General features: G+C 41.2%; 2 protein-coding genes across 3 annotated transcripts in view; one reads left to right on the top strand and one right to left on the bottom strand.

Moving 5' to 3' along the window:
• dock3 (dedicator of cytokinesis 3) overlaps nt 1-14,466 on the top strand; it is a 51,176-nt gene extending 36,710 nt beyond the window's left edge. The window contains exons 38-54 of the mRNA XM_013912784.1: nt 1,097-1,245; nt 3,517-3,603; nt 3,862-3,966; nt 5,242-5,383; nt 5,805-5,971; nt 8,104-8,190; nt 8,322-8,501; nt 8,610-8,693; nt 8,802-8,918; nt 9,042-9,163; nt 9,453-9,588; nt 9,827-9,908; nt 10,116-10,231; nt 10,343-10,427; nt 10,514-10,636; nt 10,788-10,870; nt 11,540-14,466. Of these exons, the coding sequence (XP_013768238.1) occupies nt 1,097-1,245; nt 3,517-3,603; nt 3,862-3,966; nt 5,242-5,383; nt 5,805-5,971; nt 8,104-8,190; nt 8,322-8,501; nt 8,610-8,693; nt 8,802-8,918; nt 9,042-9,163; nt 9,453-9,588; nt 9,827-9,908; nt 10,116-10,231; nt 10,343-10,427; nt 10,514-10,636; nt 10,788-10,870; nt 11,540-12,148 (2,474 nt within the window). The 3' untranslated portion in view covers nt 12,149-14,466. The remainder of the gene's footprint in view (nt 1-1,096; nt 1,246-3,516; nt 3,604-3,861; nt 3,967-5,241; nt 5,384-5,804; nt 5,972-8,103; nt 8,191-8,321; nt 8,502-8,609; nt 8,694-8,801; nt 8,919-9,041; nt 9,164-9,452; nt 9,589-9,826; nt 9,909-10,115; nt 10,232-10,342; nt 10,428-10,513; nt 10,637-10,787; nt 10,871-11,539) is intronic.
• A 2,023-nt stretch (nt 14,467-16,489) lies between these two features.
• The window catches only part of LOC102207720 (poly(rC)-binding protein 4-like), a 34,299-nt gene continuing 29,814 nt past the window's right edge, over nt 16,490-20,974 (bottom strand). For both annotated transcript variants that reach the window (XM_005740471.1, XM_005740472.1), the window contains exons 13-14: nt 18,694-18,863; nt 16,490-17,415 (exon numbers count right to left, since the gene is read on the bottom strand). In XM_005740471.1, coding sequence (XP_005740528.1) covers nt 17,070-17,415; nt 18,694-18,863 — 516 coding nt within the window. In that variant the 3' untranslated portion in view covers nt 16,490-17,069. The remainder of the gene's footprint in view (nt 17,416-18,693; nt 18,864-20,974) is intronic.

Raw genomic sequence — 20,974 nt, 5'->3', positions numbered from 1 at the left:
ATGTACAGACTTAGTTATTTAATAAGTGATGCAGAAGATTCTACGATGTCTTTTAACTCAACAAGGCCGAGGCCTATTAACTTCTCCTCAGTGATCACGATTGACTTATTGGACACGACTAAACAATTCAATATGCAGCCGAAATCTGAAACTGCCCACACGGAGAGGCCGAGCGCCTTCTAGAGAAAAGGTTTATGGTCAGTTGAGACAAAGATTGATCTCCAATCTACAAACTACAATTGGCTACAATGACAAGAGACATGTTTGGACAAGTAAAGGTGAGGCTTCAGACCTAAGAACACTACAACGCCAAGCATGGTTGTGGTGGCATCATGCTCTGAGGCTGTTTTACTGCCAGTGGTACTGTTACATTAGACAAAATGAATGAAATAGCAACCTCACCTCAAATCAACTTGGACATAATTGGTTGTTCCAACAGGACAATGATCCCAAACACACATGAGTATTGGTTTTGGAATGGATAAAGCAGGCTAACATTAAACTTCCTAAAAAATTAATTGATTACCCTTAAAAGCCAGATCTGTGCCAGGAAGCCAACCAATTTAAATGGTCTCTGCCATTCTGCCAAGAAGAAGGGTCCAACTAGAATTACATTTACCAAATATTAGCAGAGGTGTATTTCAGCCTATGAATATATTTTTGGTCTTGTTTGAATTAGAGAAAATCCAAAATGAATTCAAACTTGTGCACAATTTTTGTTTTTTTTGTTTTTTTTTTAAAACTCATTAAACATGTTGTATGCTGCGCAATTAGTAAACCCTGGAAAAAAGAATGATTCAAAGAAACCATTAAATCCCAAAGTTGCCATGACATCCATGCCCATGATTAGTCAGCTTCAGTCAAAACTATATTATAGGTCTGATATGGTGTTAACTGTGCAGATGCTCCCTGTAGTCTGACTGCTTTTAAACAAAAACATGATTATCAGGGGAGCTTAGGTTCATCCGACTGTTTTATGTCATACATCATCTGTTCACAAAAACTGGACAAAAAATTTTAACTGTGCCTAAAGCCTTTGGGTTTTTATTTTTATAGAAGGTAATCTCAATTTTTTTTCATACCCTCTTGACAACAGAGGCAGCCTTCACCCTCCTGCTGTACTGGGAGCTGTTACAGTGGGAGGACCGGCCCCTAAGGGATTTTCTTCACTATCCCTGTCAGAGCGAATGGCAACGTAAAGAGAACCTGAGTCGTAAAATCCTCCACTACTTCAACAAGGGCAAGGCAAGTGAATATTTTTTATACCTTTCCTTTGTCTCCTGCTCCTGTTTCCGCTGACTTAAATCCAGTGTTTCATGCAAATGTTAAAAGGCCTGTAATTTCTGACCTGTGCTAACCTCTGACTGCACTGCAGCGGAGCCTCCAGCAGCGAGTCAAATGAGGAAATGAAGTAAAGGCTGAGTTAACTTTATAGTGATGGATTGATATTACTAGGTCGTGCTGGACAAGTCACATTTGAAGCTAAATCAACTTAGATAAATGAAAGCGACATTCAATTTTATAGCTTTTTTTTTTTGCTTTTTGTTCAAAGGGCTGTTTGTTCTCATCTGCAGTGCAGCTGCTCCCAAGTATAATCAGATTTCTCCCTCATTAAATCTGGGAGTGAGTCAGAGTCTTGTAGTGCTTCTATTCAATGTTTTTCCCAAGTTTTTAGTGTGTTTTACATCTTTTGCCAGCCCCAGTAATTGCATATCTCCACTTATTTTTCACAAGTTAGTCCTGCATGCTTCTGTTAAACTAGAATTCAGAGGGGCGAAAGAAGCACTAACCCTTCACCCAACCCTGCAGTGTAAAACCATGCTGTATAAAAGCTTTAAAATGTAATTTCATTACTTATTAGCATTTTAAACTGTAATTGTGTTATTATTACCAGTATAGGCTCTTTATGAATATTTCTGTAGAGCATTAATGCTGTGTTAGGTGGGTAGTGGAGCTACTGTTCTACTATTCTATGCAATCTTCAGTTTTTACATCTTTTTACTGTTTACTGTGCAACCCAATCATCATATGTGGAAAATCATTGCAACTAAAACCAGTTAAATTAAGTTAAGAGTTCTCTGTGCTAAAGTAAACACAGACTATCATAATACAAATACAAACATGCAGCCTTTGCACGCAGCAGCGAGGGTCAGATTTCTGTTCAAATGTGATTTGCTTCCTAGAATCATTCCTCCCTGGCTGGTATTCATCCACCAAATTGAATTAGTTGACTGGTGTTGCTGCTTTGGAGAGGACAATGCCCTCTGGACTCTGGGAGCAGCTGAGAAAGAAATAAAAGTGGCCTCCTTCATTAAATCAGTGTTATTGCTGCTCTCGTTTAAAAAGGGAAGCTGTTCTTTACCTGCTGCTGCATTTGTTACAGTTCATACACGGCGAACAGAAATCTGTATCTGTTTAAAGGAAAGCTTGTGAAATAAATGATGAGACTTAGAAAAATGTTTCTACTGTGTATGAATCAGAGAGAAAACAGCTAAGCGAGGTTACGTTTTTAGATCTTTAATACTATGCTCGTCTTTTCCTCTCGTTTAAGCACAATTTTAACACATTTTAAATGTGTTTTGTAACACATTTAAAATAAACTATGCTAACCACCTTCACTTTCATACACCGCTCTGAAAAGAAATGTGACTAATAATGCTAGTTTATTTAGCAGCAACAAATTGTATCTATTAAACATTCATAGCATAATTACAATAACACAATAATAGAAAGGGCTTTGCAAAGCAAATAGATTATAATTAAATAAATAGCTTAAAAAACACAAATAAAACAAGGATTAGGAAATTGAAGAAACAGTGGGAATAATATGACAGGTTAAATGAAGAAATAAAAAAAATGATAGATGAGGAAAAAAGCAGATTTAATAGAGTTTGGCCAAGTGGTTTAAAATTATATACAGTTTGCTGCAGTTCAGTTCTCCTGGTAAGAGTTTCAGCTTTTACATCATTGCAATTTGAATTGTCTAACATGAGATGACTCAAAAGTCTTCACATGAATGAAAAACATAAAAAAGTTCAATTAACCGAATACAGTTTTGCAATAATAACATAGAAAATAAGAGTTGACTAATCCTAACTTTACTGCATAAAACTAATACTCATACTTTTTTTTTCATATTTCTTTTAATCCACCAGATAATTTTTTTCAGTGTAGATCTCAGTAAAGCTGCTCCTGCTGCTGGTAATGAAAAATGATAAATGTAAGGTAAAACTGCCAGTAGATAGCAGACTCAGCAACACGTTCTATCACACATACCAATTAACTCTCTTATATGGAGAAATGGAAAAAATAATATTAATAAAAGAAAAAGAAAACCTGAAATCATAATGGTCTCTTTGCACTAATCTGACAATTTAGATGCTGAAATTGTTCCATTTAAAATCTTAATAACCTACAACCTTCCCAAAACACAGTTTTAATGTTATGACATTTCTCTTGATTATTAAGGATAAATCAAGATTTATTCTCATTCAGCTTCATTTTATGACTTTGCAGTGCTGGGAATATGGAATCTCTCTTTGCCGGGAGCTAGCTTTCCAGTATGAGACTCTATATGATTATCAGAGCCTCAGCTGGATACGGGTAAGTCCCGCATGTTCCTCATTTCTGCTTTTATTAACAAACAAGCATCCTTTGTGATGAAGAAGGTGGTAGTGTTGACAGCTTCCTCCGTTATCATTATGCTCTGTTATTTGGTGTGACGCGTGCACAGCGGCAAACACAATGTCCTAATTACCTGTGCACGCCCACACTCCCAAGAAAATGGAGTCAGCTCAGTAATGTGTGTGATTGCTCGATTATTCATCTTGACTCTTTTGCATTTTTTTCATTCGGTGACAGAAAATGGAGGCAGCATACTATGACAACATCATTGAGCAGCAGAGGATTGAACCGGAGTTCTTTCGAATGGGCTTCTATGGCAGGAAGTTTCCTTTCTTCCTCAGGGTAGGACTTTCCAAATCCAGTCGGACACAGATATAATCCTGCCCACGTGTTCAGATGTGCACTTCCACCATTACTTTAACTGCAGTAGGCTGTGCAAGATGAGAAGTTAAAAAGTAAGATTGTTTACCAACCATTACTACCAAATATGTCATGGCCATCCTGACAGATTTTAGGGTGATGCATTAATTTCTTCTAATCTAAGTAAGTCTGCCCAGTGCGGTCCTCTGACAACAGATTTATTTGCACTCATTGCCTTGCCTATTACCCTTAGTTAAAGTAGCTATAATCTTTTTGTTTTGTTTTGTTTGTTTTTTTGTGAATGTATTAAAGAACACTGTGAAAATTATCCTAGAATTGTCACCTAAATCTCTCATTCCTGAGGGCTTTACAGAGGCTTGTTTAGTTGTCTGTCCTGTTACTTTGCTCCCTGTCACTTCTTTCATACACTACAAAGACCATAAGTATTGGGCTACTCATTCATTACACCTACAGGAGCTTGAAATCCATGCATGAAACTCCCATGCACAGTTTTTGTGTTAATATCAATGCCAGACGAGGTGTGGAGCTCAGCAGAGCACTGGTGAATTTTACACACTTGGTGACCCCACTATGTTGCCTGCAACTTTGCTGAGTTGCTGTGGTTCCTAAATGCTTCCACTTACAGTTTATTGGGGAATATCTACGAAGGAAGGCATTTCACAAACTCACTTGTCTTACCAGCGACGTCCTATTATTGTACCACACTCACTCAAATTCAGTGAGTTCATTAGAACAACCCATTCTTCCACAAATGTGGTTAATTTTGTAATTTGCTTACTTCAATGTCTAGTAGCTATAAAGAGTTAGGTCTGCGCTTGGTTTTAGTTAGTAGATAGTCCACTAACTGAAAAACCACTGTACGCTTTTCAGTTAGTCGCCTATCTGCTGCTGCACATAAACTATACGGACACAAGTATTCAGCCTCTTAATCTTTAAATTAAGACGTTCTCAGTCCACTTGTCACTGATGTATAAAATGAAGCATCTATCCATTCAGTTTGACTCTACAAACTTCAGATTATATATTTATAGTCTGACGAGTGCACTGGAAATCCAACCATACGCCCTTTCTTGAAATGTAATTTATTTGTGCAATACCACCTAAATTTAATAGTAAATCAGACAGTACTTGAAAGAATTAAGCAATGTCCAGAGGAACACCTCACTTAAACTCTGAGAATCATTTGCAGCAGATTCTCAGCAACATTTCGGTCTTATGTCTTTTCTCTTTCTCCAGAACAAGGAGTTTGTCTGTCGCGGGTATGACTATGAACGGCTGGAGGACTTTCAGCAAAGGATGCTGGGGGAATTTCCGCAAGCCATCGCCATGCAGCATCCAAACATTCCAGACGACACCATCCTGCAAAGTGACGCTCAGTGTATCCTGGCAGTTTCACTATGGCTAAAACGACTTCATTATTTTTTCTTTAGAGTGAGAGACCATTACAACATCAGTCCGCAGATGTTCATATTGCATTGAGTCATTCGAAAAGCAGTAACCAGATTTATTTTGCATTTTTGCCTGGTAGATTTAATGACTTGAAAAGCAGAGCGATTGCTCCACGTGTTGTGCATTTTATTGGCTTTTGATTACTCTGCTAAGCATTTTGAGTGTTGTTATTAGAGATTATTACAGATTTAATACTGAACTAAACACTGAAGTTGATTTCCAGGGTCACACAGGAAAAACTAAAGCTCTGTCTAAGTATTTCTTTTGAACATCCCCTCTGCTCTTCCTCCTCAGTGAATATGCATGTATGTCGGACTTTGTCTGTCACTTCCTTGACACTTGGCTTCTAGACTTGCAGATCTATGCGGTGACTCCAGTGTCAGACATTTCTGATGTGCCTCAGCTGGAACGTGTGCCTGAGAGGATCAAGAGTTTCTACCGCATAAACAATGTCAGCCGCTTCCACTATGACAGACCTTTCCACAAGGGGCCCAAGGACCGCGAGAATGAGTTCAGGGTACGTTGAGCCCGGAGTGCCAGCTCAGCCCATTTCTGACTCACTGTTTAGTTTTTTTTACATGAAAATACTGAATATGGCTGTAACGCTATTATAAAACAATGAAACGGATCCAACTCTGTGGAAATTGCAGTGTAATTATGCAGACATTTTTTTCATTTAAGAGACGTAAGCAGGTATAGGTGACGTAAGCAAGTGCAACACTTAAGGTGGCCACAGGGGAGTGCCTACAGCTCTTAGACAATAACGCCTTTAAAGCCCTTTAATGCCTTTAAATTTCTCTGCTACGTAATTGAAGATAAATATAATTTGATTTACTTTATTATGAGCTATGAGAAAAATTGCAACAAAGTTAAACCAAGTGTTAATAAGATTTTTAGTATTAAATCTGGTCAGCTAAAGTCAATATTGTCACATTTGCCGCATTATTATTTGAGACACATTCTGGTTTAATAGTTCTTCTGTGTGGAGTAAATTGAGTTTGTAATATCAGGTTTTCATTCAAATATGACTCGCTTGTGTAGCAACAGTCACTGAATAAAATGTGACCACATCAGTCGTAATCACTGCAAAATTGAATAATGCGTGAAGAGGAAAAGCAAAACTGCACTAGCATGAAATAATTATAGGCACATAACATATATAGATGCAAATAAATATACACTCATCAGCCACTTTATTAAGTACATCTCGTTAGTACCAGGCCTTCAGAGCTGCTTTAATTCTTTGTGGCATAAATTCAATAACATACCTCAGAGATTTTGACCCACCTTGACATGATAGCCTTTCCTGAATGATATACAGCAAATGATACAACGATGAAACTGCCTGCCTATCTTATGTATGAATTTGGTTCCTTCTTATCATTTTCAGATCACTCAGTGCAGCATGTGACACAGTAACGGTTTAAAATGTGCTGAAACCCAGCAGCTCCTTTGGATATAATTCTCTTCATACATTTGGGAAATAAATTCTTAATAACCTCAAAATCTGTTTGAATGTATCTGCTGGAAATGTCTTTTCCCACGCCAGTCTTATTTACTTTCTGAACCATAGCTGCTCTGTTCCTTTTTGACTCCCAGCCAGGGCGAAATGTCACCATCAAACGATGAAGCGAAATGTAACAGCGCACAGAGGCCGTGGTAAAAAAATATCAGTGATGAATAATGGTCTGATATTTAGATCGGCAGTTTCTGAAATAGTCAGGCCAACCCATTTGGCACCAAAGACTATTACAAAGTCGCTTAAATCATCTTTCTCCCCCATCCTGATGCTCGGTTTAAACTTCAGTAGCTCATTTTGCTTAAATGAACACTTTAGCATGTGTGCCTAACAAAGTGGCCGTTCAGCCTATGTATTGGCTTAATACAACAATAATAAAAGAAGAAAGTCATCTTGACAGGTGGTGAAAAGCATTCATTGTATCAAGTTAATAATTTCATGATATATTTAAAGTCCTAACCACTTAATCTTATTTCACTTAATCTTTCAGATTTATTTCAACTAAGTTTGAAACACAACATTCGGGATCTTATTATCACCAAACAGGATCATAACAGTATCAGATTATAAGAGGCTATCTGTACCAAAAAAGGAATTTAAAGAAGGTATTTTCTATACTGCAAAATTCTGTTTTCTCAAAATAAGATGTTTACATGTGCATAACACAACCAGAATACTCTGACTGTGAGTACTGTAATACTGGATACTACATGTACATAAGGTAAGATAAAAAGAAAAGAAGAAATCAATTTCCCTTAAATTATAACTTTAACAGTCAGTAAATTAATACAGTTGTTTAACTTTTGCTGCTGTTGTTTTTATTGTTGTTATTTTACCTGCCATTTCTATCTCGATGCTAACAATGCTCAAATCCCTACAACCTTCAGGGCTTAAGAGACTTGTAGGTATGATGCTGTTTGTCCTGACACAGTAACCCAAATTCAGAACCACACCACACAGGAATTCTCACTAGTCTGAAATGACCTATATCGTACTCTACAACACGGTGCTGAATAGTTTGCCAGCCCAGTATCTCTTATACACTGTCGGGTCTCCACTCGGTTTTCTTTTATATTAGTCTAGCAGATGTGGCTAATATGAGATGGCTTCTTTGTCCACATGTTTAACAGAGTCTGTGGATTGAGAGAACAACCTTGATCCTCTTGCGTCCTCTCCCTGGTATCTCCCGTTGGGCAGAGGTCGAAAGGAGAGAAGTGGTAAGGAGCTCAAACGTTCTCTCACTCACCTTGTATCGTACACATTACCTAAAGGCCAGTTTTCTGTTAACATTTAAAGGCCATCTCCTCTTTCATCAAAGCTCAGAGTAAATATCTGTATTTATTTCAAGGTGGAGGTCAGCCCTCTGGAGAACGCTATTTACGTGGTGGAGAATAAGACCCAGGAGCTGCGGACTTTGATTAGCCAGTACCAGCACAGGCAGCATCATGGGAACATCAACCCGCTCAGCATGTGCCTCAATGGGGTCATAGATGCTGCTGTGAATGGAGGCATTGCCAGATATCAGGAGGTACTGCTGTAGGGCTGAGGGAGAGGGGAGAGAGGATGGCAGAAATGATGAATGATGAATTGGCGTTGTGAGAGAGATCTTTATTTTTTGCCTCACCCTCTACCACAGGCGTTCTTTGATAAAGACTACATCAGCAGTCACCCAGAGGATACAGAGAGGATCTCACATCTGAAGGATCTAATGCAGGAACAAGTCAGGCTGGGTTTAAAAAGTTCAAAATATACGTTAACTGTATGTTAACCATAACATATGGTTATGAAACCTTCAGGTCACTATTGATTCCTCTGATTTCATCATCAGGTGCACATTCTCGGAGTAGGGCTGGCTGTTCACGAGAAACTGGTGCATCCAGAGATGCGTCCTCTGCACAAAAAGCTTGTGGACCAGTTCCACATGATGAGAACAGGCTTACACCACGTGAGTAGAGTGACACGTGACTCAAACTATACGCCAAGTGTGTTTCAGTGCATTAAGTTTATAAGTAAGTGTATGCGTGAGCAGTGTAAATATTCAGAGCAGTATATGGTTGGGTCCCAGCAGGGTCTGCCTGGTGTGGATCGATTTGGACCTGCGGGGTGCCCAGGGGTTAATTCTCCCAGAGGCATCCTCTCCTCCCACAGCCACATGAGCCCTGAGAGCGTGCGGCTCATGCACAGACACAGGTCAGTCGTGGTGCTCTTCTAAGCTAGCTTAGAGATTCATTTGGTGTTTTAGCCTCATAAAACACCAACCTTCAAAACAATACCCAGGGCAGCTGTATGAATTTATGCGCTATGTTATGACCGTGATGTGAATCTACAATGCAGTATGAGCCAAACTCTTGAAATTAACACCAAATGCCCTCTGAAATAAATCTGTACAGGCTGTAAAAGAGGCATAAAAATGCAAAATGATTAAACAAACACAGAGATAAATGTTTCAGTGATCTCAACCGTTATGTCTGTCCTGCAGTCCTCTAAACCTGCAGGGCTCGATCCGACACTCGTCCTCCTCCCTGTCCTCTCACACGTCGAGTGAGGCAGGAAACCTCGTCATCATGACCGACGGCCTGATGGGGGAGCACCCTGAGGAGGCATTACACATGCAGGTAGGAGTTGGATGACGTAAAAACGAACAAATACTGGTGGGAATGTGCTTGTAATAATTTGCGTTCTTTACAGAGTGCAACTCACATGAGATCCCATCTTTTGAGGATGTAAACTATAATCTAACTCTTTCACTTAATTGTTATTGTTTTGATGAACTTTTCTTTTCACAGCATTAATCATTGGTTTATTCTACAGAGTACAAAAGCACAAAAGACAAATAAAAGTTTTGTTTTGCAGCCAAGCCCTTCGTCCTCCAGCCTGAGCTCAATTCGCTCCAACTCTTCCCAGATTATTAACTCTGCCCCCTCAAGTGCCAGAGGTGAGGAACAAAGCAGAAAGTCACATCTGATAGTTACTACTGTATATTACCCATACTAACCATCCTGTAATAAGATGCTCACATAAATAAGCAACACTAGAAAGTAACAAGGCTGCAAAATTCTGCACTTTTATGACAACAAACATCTTTGTCTCTTACTTATTTGCAAATAGAAATCGTTTACTTGCGCGTCTTTTTTTTGTCCAGGCTCTCCATCCTTACCCGATAAGGCCAAACACAACCGAGAAGTGATGATTCTGTTGCCGTCTCATCGCGAGAGAGCCAACAACTCCATGTACTACAACATGGCAGAGAATGGGCAGGTGGGGGTAATCTGCAGTCCCGTAATGCTGAATGAATATACAAACAAAAATGTGTTCTGTTTCTGTGTTTCTGATTCATTTTGTTCTTTTGCTTCATTTTATTTTTTCCAGAACAACCACATGCAGCGTGCCTTACTTCAGCAAGTTAGCCCCTGTAAGCCTTGTACTGATGTTCATATGACTCTACCAGAGAAAGGTAACATATATGAGCAGCAAACTAGCTATTTTGGTGCATAAGATGTTTGTGCTGTCTTAAAAAAAAGTTTTTGTATTCCCTTTCAGTCTTTCCCAACACTCCCAGTAGCTGGAGTCTGGATGGGGAGAACAGGGAGCAGATGACCTACATGCCAGCTTCTACCGGAGGGGTAATAATGCCCCCTGTCCCACCCAGGTCCTTCCCACCAGGTACTGTTTCATTTTACTTCACAGTTATGCTTATCGAGGATTTCAGGGAATCTGTTTGGTTAGGGTACTACTACTCATTGTCTATAATGATCTGGACTTTGTGGGCTTTTATTTTTTTATTCCTTTTCCTGACTTGAACTTCTCCTCACAGGACATTTCCTGATGCACTGTGATGCATTTCACCAACAGAACAGCGACCCTCCTCCTGCCCTGCCTGTCCGTTCCCTCCGAAAGGTACAAGCTTAAGAAAAACATCATCCACTTTGAATTTATAATTTTGTATTTGCCTGTTGTAGCAAAAACCCTGCCACATTAGGGACATTAACGCACACACTGTCAGATATGGTGACTAGTGTGCTTGGTTTCTTTATTATTTACACACTTTTATCACCGTCTTTTCAGACAGAGCCGGAGCTTTTTCAGGGCGCCAGCCGCTGTAGATTTCCGGCTGCCAAACCAAGTTCTGTGCAGTCACCTCAGTCTCAGTGCGCTACTGCATAAGTAGAAGAGACATGATTAGATACGGACTGACAGTTTCCAGCCAGCCTCTCTTGGCACTGTCTTCTAAACCTTCTACTCCACCCCTCCCCTGCATCTGAGCCAAAGACCACACCCTGCTACCACACCTGCTTTGTTCAGGACGCATGACTTTCAACACTGGCAAATGTTTACTTTGTTTATTTTGATCTTTTGATTATTTGAGGTTTCTCCTACCCTCGATCCACTTTTAGATATCATCTTTACTCTTTTCCCCATTAAGATGAAATTTGACAACAGCTCTAAAAAGCACCCAAGAGGGAAAAAGTTAAAAGAGATATCAAGCCGAAATGTAAACGTTAAATGTAAACAACATTACTTTAAAAAAAGACACCCATGACATCCTCTCTCTTTCTCTTTCTCTAGTCTCCTCTCCACCCAATCCCTGGCTCTCCTACCAGTCCTCAGTCTGCTTTGGGAGGCAGTAACTCCACTCTATCAGGCAGCGCCAGCAGCGGTGTCTCCTCCCTGAGTGAGAGTAACTTCGGGGGTCAGTATCCTGATCCTGGACCCATCAGGAACGATGCCTTGGAGCCTCTTCCAAGTCACCTGTGGTCCCCACCTGACGAGTACATGGCGTCTCCCTACATGCACATCCACTACGGCGGAGGAGAAATCGACTCCATGGACCCGGTTCGCCCTTTCCACTACCGCAGCCCTGCGTCACACCCGCACAACCACCCGCACCCTCACGCTCATGCCCACCCAGGGCTGGACAGCCACTCACATGGGCCACCAACTCACCACCACGCCCCTACTCATGGCCCTCATCACATCCCTTACCGCAGACCTCAGCCTCCAGCTGTTCCCCCCAAACCCTACTTGAGAGAGGGCTGCATTCCTGAGGAGGACCTGCCACCTCAACCCATCCCGCTCCCCCGCAGGATCTTCCATTCCCCTCATGGCCACAGAGAGGACCAGGGCAAACATGCCTGGGAGCAGTGCATCAGCGAGGAGCACGAGGAGACACAGTGATCTGAAACTCCAGCTCAGTTTACGTTAGAGCTTTCTTCTCCTTTTCTTCTTCCCTTCATTTGCACTGAGTAAAAGGAAGCGGTAGTAGAACAAGTCTAATGTGACGCAATGGAGCATGCTCGATTGTCATGTTCTGCGGTTTAACTTCAGTGCACATGAAGGAAAGGAACGAAGGAGCGAAGACGGTTGAAGCTACGGTTTGAGGCACAACCGCTGCCGCTGCTTCGCGTGGCCTCTTAGAATTAAAAGAAAAATATCTCTTGAACAATGGGATCAATTAACTTCTGTTCAAAAATTGATATTGATTGTACACAATTGTACAACTCGTCTGTGAGCATGTTTTTTTTTCCACTTGAGAATAATATGAAAACGGTTTTGTGAAACATGACGACCACGATCATAACCAACATGATCCCAGGTGCAGTATAAGCTGTGAACTCCCTTAATTTTGCTTTTCATGTCATTTCACAACACGAGGAAACTACAGAAGGTTATTAGTCACAGCGAGGTGACTTCTCTGCTTTAAATGCTTCATATATATGAATTCTTATTTTGATAAATTTGCTACATTATAGTGTTTTCAAAGGCTTACGTCCATTATGTTTTTTCAAAACACTGTTAAGTGCTCCTTAATAGTGAATCATATCAAATGCGCACTGTAATACGTGTTGCTGCTGGGCTGTCGCAAATCGCTGGTGTACTTGCAGCTCTCCTCTTGGACCAGCATCTCAAGGGACACGAACTTAAGTCACTGATGATTTCCCATCCGTACCATGCGTATGGAAACCCACGTGAATGTATTCAGATGAGATGTTCCTACTTGTATTGCACCAGCTGCAATCCTGGCTAATGTTTAAGTGCTTTAAGTTGAGTCTTTGTTGAAGACGTCTCTATTTGTCTCTTCTGTGTGACAAAGATATCTCGAGAGGAATGAAGGTGTTTGGGAGTCTGAAGCCAAACTGAGGACAGTTGACAGACAGGCCCCACACCTGTCAGCTTTCATGTTCACGGAGAATGAAGAACTGTCCACTTCACACCTGCTGGACTCCAAACTAACACCAACACCACTCTCTCGCTGTCATTTTCCTTCTCTGTGTATGGTTGTCAGACCATGTTGAGCAGTGAGGGCTGAACCTGGACAGCTGCAGTGGCAATTTTTGTTGCGCCTGACGACACTGTCGAGCCCACACGCCCCCCACCCATCCGCCCCAACTGCTCAGTGACCGGTCGAGGAGCCCACACAGACAGCATTGGAATCGCCTACCTGCCTTAAGTGCACTCAAATGCAGTTTGACCTCTCATCCGGACTGTGGGGAGCTCATGTAGTAACAGCCATTCTCCTTTTCACTTTCTTCACTGTAAACTCCCTGAAGGAAAAAAAAAATAGAAAAAAAGAAGATATCTACCTAGTGATGTTTTTGTATGGTTTTGTCCCGCTTTGGTTTCAGATTGTTGTTTGGTTTGTAGCGCTAATATTTCTTATTCTGCCTGCGGCTCTTTCTCAATTACCTTCTGTTGTTTCAAAACTGATGACATGTTACACAAGAATGCTGAAGCCCGGACTGGCAGAAAGGTTTACTTTTACTGTGGGGCAGAGGGAACAGTGCTCTTTATCGTCCCGTGGGGGTTGGAAGGATATAGCTAATATTTTAACAATTACTTGTTTTCCTGGTTGTTTTTTGCAGGTGGATGCTTTGTGTTACTGTACATCAAGTTGTCAGCTGACTAGACAACATCTATTTTTGTATGTGAGATCATCAGTTGTGTGAACATATTTCAGAAACCGTACCGAGACAGAAGGCACTGAATAGGCTGCTGTACTTTGTATGGAGTTGAACATGAGGTCATTAGATCTGTAACGGCACGTGAGTATCTCTTGTGAGCTTGATGGCGTTGAGGATAACTGGTGACTGAAGTGATACTCAAAATATAGGTACAATAGAATTTTTCAATGTAAATTCTGTTATTGTACATACAGCAGTATTGTGAAATATTTTTGAGAATTATTGCAGAAACCCCCAAAAGGTTTATTGTTGTTTTGTGTATATACATGTACTCCAGAGATCAATGTAATTGATAAATATCTATAATCAGTGTTTGGAAAAGGACGAATCCATTAGACTGTGGCTGTCTCCACCGTTCTTGACTTGAGTCCTCTCATATAAATACTTTATACACTTTTCAATGTGCTTTCCTGTACATATGGTGTTAGCATGATCAAACAGTGTTTGGTTGTAAAAGTGGTTTTCCTACTCCCATAACTGCTGTGGTATGGAATTCATTAACAATGCCAAACATTAAAGACAATCTTTTATCAGCTCTAACTCTTCCTCGCTACCTTTTTCTGTACCGTGAAGGGTCACGCAGTATATTGAGTCGACAGTGGAGGGTGCTGTTTGTCACTGAATTACTGAGGCTGAGCGCTACAGTGGTAAGAATGCAGATATTTGTGCTATTTTCAGTTTTGCGAGTGTCTGTGCATAGATAACGGCATGCCACACATCCCCCGAGTCCACCACAACTGAAAGAAGAAGAAGAAAAAAGAAAATGTGACAGCTAAGTGACAGCTAGGGTCCCAGCTGTCACCAGCTCAAACTTCATGCTTTGATATTCTAATGCAACGTATCTGGTGTGTGGTAATGGAGCTGGAATATCAGTGGAGCTTATCTGTTCGTGTAAAGAAAGCATATTTCACAGTAAGCTATTGGCAAACCTTTAAAAACTATGGACTTTGATCTGCTTCAGACTATAAATGCTATAAAACTGCAACATAATCACATGATAGGTTTTTATAGTATACTAAGGGTCAAAGGGAATGGGTTAGTTAGAAATAGACTGCAGTCAGAGGCTAAAGTTGACGTGTTTGACCACAAGGGACAGCACCATATTTGGTGAAAAACAAATACTGCACATCAACACAAACACCTCATACAAGCTGTCCAGCATGGTGGTGAAGTGATGATCTTCTGGGCTTAGAACAGGAGCTGGACACCTTGCTGTTGTTGCTCTGACCACAAACTCCTCCGTACTTAAAGTATTCTGGAGTCAAATGGCAGGTCATCTGTCAGGCAGCTAAAACCCAATACTGGGTCATGTAAGAGGACAAAGATTTCAAGTACAAGAACAAACAGAACAGCTGGAAAAGAAAAGAAAGTGTTGTAATGGTCAAAGTCAACCTGCCTGAAATGAGGTGGTGGGCCCTTAAGAGAGCTGTGCCTACACGAATGCCTGCAAATCACATTGAACTGAAGCAAAGAAGAGTGGCCCAAAATTCCTCTACAATCATGTCAGAGACTGATCATACAGAAAATTGTTTTTTTGAGTTACTGCTGAAAAAGGTGCTCTGATTTGTCATTTGAAGGTGATTTTACAAGCATTATATCTTGGCATGTACTTGGATTTTAGGAGGTCCTAGAAAGAATAATATATAAACTCACAAGTGATGTTACCATAGAGACAGAAGAGAAATTCAAGGACCTCAAAGATCAAGTTTTCTTTGTGTCATAATTTAGCTTCACTGTTTGCTGGACTTCAGCAGAAAGTCTATGAAACTGAGGCACTGGCTCTTTTTTTGTTTGCCTCTGAAAAGTGAATGCGTTTGGTAACAGTGAGAACTGCGCATTCATAGTGTCTCGCATATCCATGATGCAGTGACAGAAAAAAAACCAAAACAGAAATAGTTAGGATGAAAGGATTGTAGCTGCCTCTCCTGAGGATGATGATGCTGTGGTGCATGCTGATGCAGATACAGATTTTTTTTCCCACAGCATCGCTGTGAATCCTCAGATCTTTTCTAGCTCCTAGCCATGTTAGTGCCCCTTTTTTCCCCCACACAAACCCCTCTGCCTTACAGTCTCTCTACACTTTGTCTCAAGGGACTTACAGAGCACATTTTCTCTGCACAGAACACCATGCGATTGTGCGCTTTTATACATGCACACTTACATGTGAGCACATTGCCCATCATGCCAGCAGAGCTCTTTTCTCCTCTGAGGTTGCACCGTCTCATTCTGCAGTTATTGTTTTGGGGCACATGAGCACAATAGTGTGAAACGAATCTCTCATCAGTTCTTGCAGCTAAAATGAGAACCTCCCATCTTGTTGTTATTTGAGAGAAAACCTAAATGTGGCGTTGTCTTGTTTTTGTGTGTGTGTGTGTGTGTGTGTGTGTGTGTGTGTGTGTGTGTGTGTGTGTGTACTGTTTCCTCCTGAAAATGAGTTTCTGCAAAGCTGCATCATTGCTCTTTGAATGCCTGTGAAGGAAATAGATAAAGCCACCATTAACAGGAACCAAAGACTTTTAATAAATGAAACAATACTAATAAATAAAGATTAACCAAGTTGCACATTCAAAATAAATTCCAACAAAAAAGACATAACACTGAACAACGTAAAGTACAGTAATATAGCACAGATTATTAAAAAAAAACAAAAAAACAAAAACAAAACACCCCCCAGACATTTACAAATTTTCTTAAAAACTTCAAGAGGCAAACGTAGACATTGTATAAAAGCATCATACAGTAGAGCATCTGTCATCTGAGTATAATTTACAAATTTATTGAGGATAAATACTTAGCTGATCTCTAACTTGAGACACACATGTAAACACTGGTAAACATGTGTGTCTCAGGTGAGACCTCAGCCCTTTTTTTTTTTAATTGTTTTTTTGTGATCAATAACAGTGATGAGGTGACAATGAAAGCTGTCCATCAATTCATGGGTAACTCACAAATTATCTATAGTCGTAAATAACTTTTAATAGCTTTATCCACATCTCCATTGGTCTCGTCTCTGTTGGTGTGTCATAGAATAAAAGGCAAGAGCATCTCTGCCAGCGGATATGGCTACATCAGGGGTTTGTGAAAGAACACTGCAGCTGTCCTTCATCTGACTCTGCGCACGGAGCTCAGAGGCTTCATCAGTAGGGAGCGAACTTCTGTCTCTCTGGCTTTTTGATGCAGTTGGCTGAGGAGATTTTGGCTGTGTAGGCAGCCAGAGTGGTGTGGGAGGGTGCTGCAGTGACGGCTACGGCTGGGCCCGGGCTGGACAAAGTCAGAAAGGGGACGGACTTCACCCCCAGCAGCCCGGAGAGGGGCATGGCACCGTACGGAGCTCCCAGAACATGAGCTGGGGTCAGGGTGCTCACGGCAGCCAGGGTGGGTGCAGGAGAAGCAGCTGGGGAGGCTGGCTGGGTGAAGGCCATGTTGAGGTCAACTGGACTTCCCATGCTGGCTGCCTGGGCTGTAGATTTGGCTGTCTCTAAACTATGATAGGAAAAAAAGAAAAGAAAAGAGAGTCGTGAAGATTAGAGGATTATTCTGTTGCTGCAACACTGGGGGAAGTTTCTGGAAAATCATTAAAGGGGAACTCCACCAAAGTTACTTATTGTAGTTTGTTTGCAGGTCTTGGAGAGCATTAATGCATGTGTGGAAAAAAAGAAAAGCTTTTTGTGGCTCCAGAGGGAACTACGTTACATTATAATTATATTTACTGGAAGTGATGCCTTTTAAGTCAGCGTACGTTAGAGGTTAAAGAACGCAAATGTGAAAATAAGAAGAATCAGAGGGCATGAAAACCAAGTGTTGGAAATACCCACTGCCCTCTTAAAACCCTGCCTCTTGCCCTATGTCAGCTGGGGAAGGCTCCAAGCTCCTGTGACCATGAAGTGGAAGGAAATGGATGAATGAAGATGTTAATATTGCAAGTCTATAAGGCGGCCTCCACCATTTGATGAAAAAAAAATCTTTGTCAGGGAGTGTATCATTTGTTCCATTTGATTTGTCTCCCATAACTTTTTGAACTAGTTGTTTTACAGGTTTGAGCGACTTCACTGTGATCCACTTTATTGCTGCAGTAGCTGTTAGCAGTATTCTTTAATATCTCACCCTCAATATAGTATTTGTTTATGACGTGACAAACATAAGTGAGTACGATCACCAGTATATGGCCCACATTTTCTTCAACACTTGTTCAACTTTGCTGGAATATCTTTTGCCGCTGTTACTGGTATCCAGAAAAATCTCCTGTCTACCTGTCATTTGACTCCCTCTATGTATTGTAGTTGTTTATCAGGTGCAATCGAGTACATACTGTATATAAACTTTTTTTTTATCATTGTTGACACCTTTTTGTCACTGCTAGCATATGTTTTACACAGAAAGAAATGCGGTTTGAGGAACACCAAAAAATAATGAGGCAAAGCTGATCTGAATCAGTTACAAGGATTAAAGTGGGAATGTTTTTGTATTTTTTCCTGATAACTGATAACTACATTTAATGCAGATTAATTTCCTTCCTTATGGTCTTATATAGAAGAAAAGCTAATTAAAAAAACAAACATGTCAGAGCATAGCAATGCCTGAATTTCAACAAGACATTACTATCCAGCACACAACACAGACCTGCTCTTACTCATTCTTCATACCAGCAGCACCTCATTACTACTTATAGCACAGCCTTTGACCCTTTTAGGTCGGTGCTTTTCTGTCAGGCCTGTGCTTGCCATGATTCATTAGATGGCTGTGTGTGTCATTGGGCCTTACCAGGAGGTAATGAGGTACTGGGCCAGGTTGATGCTCACTGGTGTTCCTGTGATAGTGACATGGCGATCGCTTGTCCCGTCCAGCTGGCTCCCGATTTTAATCTGAGCTCCTGACACCTGCCTGATCTCGTTGATCTTAGTGCCCTGACGACCAATGATCGAGCCAATCAGCTGCGGGAGGACAGAGTCGAGACAGATCAGGTCAGTTTGATGGAAAAATTAATTACTACGTAGATATACAGAATCTGGGGGGTTTAATAAATCATTTGACTGAACGCAGCGTTTTCCCACTGTCGGCTCTGTTGTGCTGATCAAAGTGATTCTGACAAAGGGGGCAAAGGAGAGGGAACACTATGAAAACTGCACTGCTGTTGAGCTGACTTAATGCAGCCCACTTCAAATATTGCAATTACATTGTTTGTCTTCACTGGATTGGTCATTCATCATGCATGTCAAACCTCCTCCCCCCCTCCCCCCTCCTCCCCCCCTCCCTTAATTGCTACTGTGTGCGCACCGGTAAAAGAGACGAGAGAAGGCACATTTGCCTCTCATTAATCTGAGTGGCTAAAAGGTTATTGATTCCTCAGAGTGGTGATGACTTCCCAAACAAATCACTTCCCAAACACACGCCAGCTAGATGCATCTCTGCACTAATGGAAAACATAATGGGAAAATAACTCAAATATATAATATACAGTCCCATTGGCTTGAGTGTTCTCTCTGCTGAGAGCAGATTAGACAATGACACGAGTTTTATTGCATTCCAAAATACATTATCACTTTTGTTTTGCTTTCATTACCTGCACCCTTGGCCATTAGTGACAATATTCAGCAGAGCCAAAGCTCGGGGCAACAGCTCAAGTGTAGGGTGTCAAGGCTCAGGCGACAGGGTTATGCTGCCAAATATATTGCGAGTGGGCCAGACAGTGATGAAGTACTTGTAGTAAGTGAGTGTGCAGGAAGTTTAACAGTGGCTGACGTATAGGCAGAAGTACACAACACACACGCGCGCACGCACACACACTAACACAATGTCCTCCCTCCATTTTACATTCCTTTCCTGAGAAGTAAGCAGCCTGTTCCACAATGTCTGATCTGTCACACAGCGACCTGGTTGCTCTGCCTGGCTATTATTGGCTCCGCAGTTTATTTAGAAGGGGAGAGATACACAGAGAGTGGCCAGCCTAGAGAGCAACTCTAGAAACAATGCTCCCTACAGAGCTCAAATCACAGATAACATCTCTACCCCACTGAGACTAAAAATCATGGGCCTTTTACACCAGCTTGCCCACACACTGTGAACAAACTGGAAAAAAAGAACAAAAAAAAAAATCGGATAATTAAACTTTTGGGCTTTTTAAAAAGCTGTTATTTTAATAAACAGTAATGTTACACAATGCTCGTCGTCCTCACTTGTAAGTGGCCTATATTTTGTTGGTTTACTGCTGAGGCAGTCGTTTGAAAGGACACAAGAAGAGGGATGGGATGGCAAAGGTGCAGCCATTTTTCTTCTGGCTAAATCTTCCTTCCACCGCAGAACTACTGTATACTGCTGACTGGGTGTAAGCAGTTTCTGAATACATCTGTGTGTGCGTGCAACTCTCCTTCGGCGTTCAGTGTGCGAGCACAGAGCAGGATTGTGAGGCCGGAGTGTGGCCGGCCTGGGCTGAAGAGGCTCAGTCATAGCTGTAAGTCCTCTCTTCTGGAACAATGGTTGGAGCTTACAGCTGTCCCTGTCACGTATAGCACTGGACTCCCTCATACCTCTGATGCGTTGTGCTGCTCGCCATGCGGGGGGTTTACATGGGGGAAGAAATGCCTTCAGGCATTTCAGAAATGTTGTTTCAGGGATGTGGCTTTATCCTATACAGTTAAGCGAACCCTTGAGTAACCAGTCCAGTTCTTCCTTTTTTCTTGTTTTCAACAAAGACAGCAGAGTTAAAGTTATTTTTATTCCCTTTTTTATTGCCAAAACACACACCTAGAGGAGTATTTCGACACCGCCATGTGGTTAGATACTCAGTAGCTTTTATTACTCTATGGTCCAAAGACTGTTTTATTCCTGCTTCAGTCACTTCATCAGCACCTTTTTTTAAAAAAGAAATTTAAACTCCAGCCTTATGGTTGAATTTTCAGAGCAACATTTCATTATTGTGAATAATCATGCTTCAGGATAATTAAATGTTCAATTATAAATGACCTCATTACAATTTCAACTTTCAACCCCACCCCACCCACCCACACACACACACACCCACACACACACACACACACACACACAC

This window comes from Pundamilia nyererei, unplaced genomic scaffold, assembly GCF_000239375.1.
Source record: "Pundamilia nyererei isolate P.nyererei 1_Seehausen unplaced genomic scaffold, PunNye1.0 scaffold00100, whole genome shotgun sequence".
NCBI lineage: Eukaryota > Metazoa > Chordata > Actinopteri > Cichliformes > Cichlidae > Pundamilia > Pundamilia nyererei.
The sequence above is the reverse complement of the archived record's forward strand: the minus strand, read 5'-3'. Positions and strand labels throughout refer to the sequence as shown.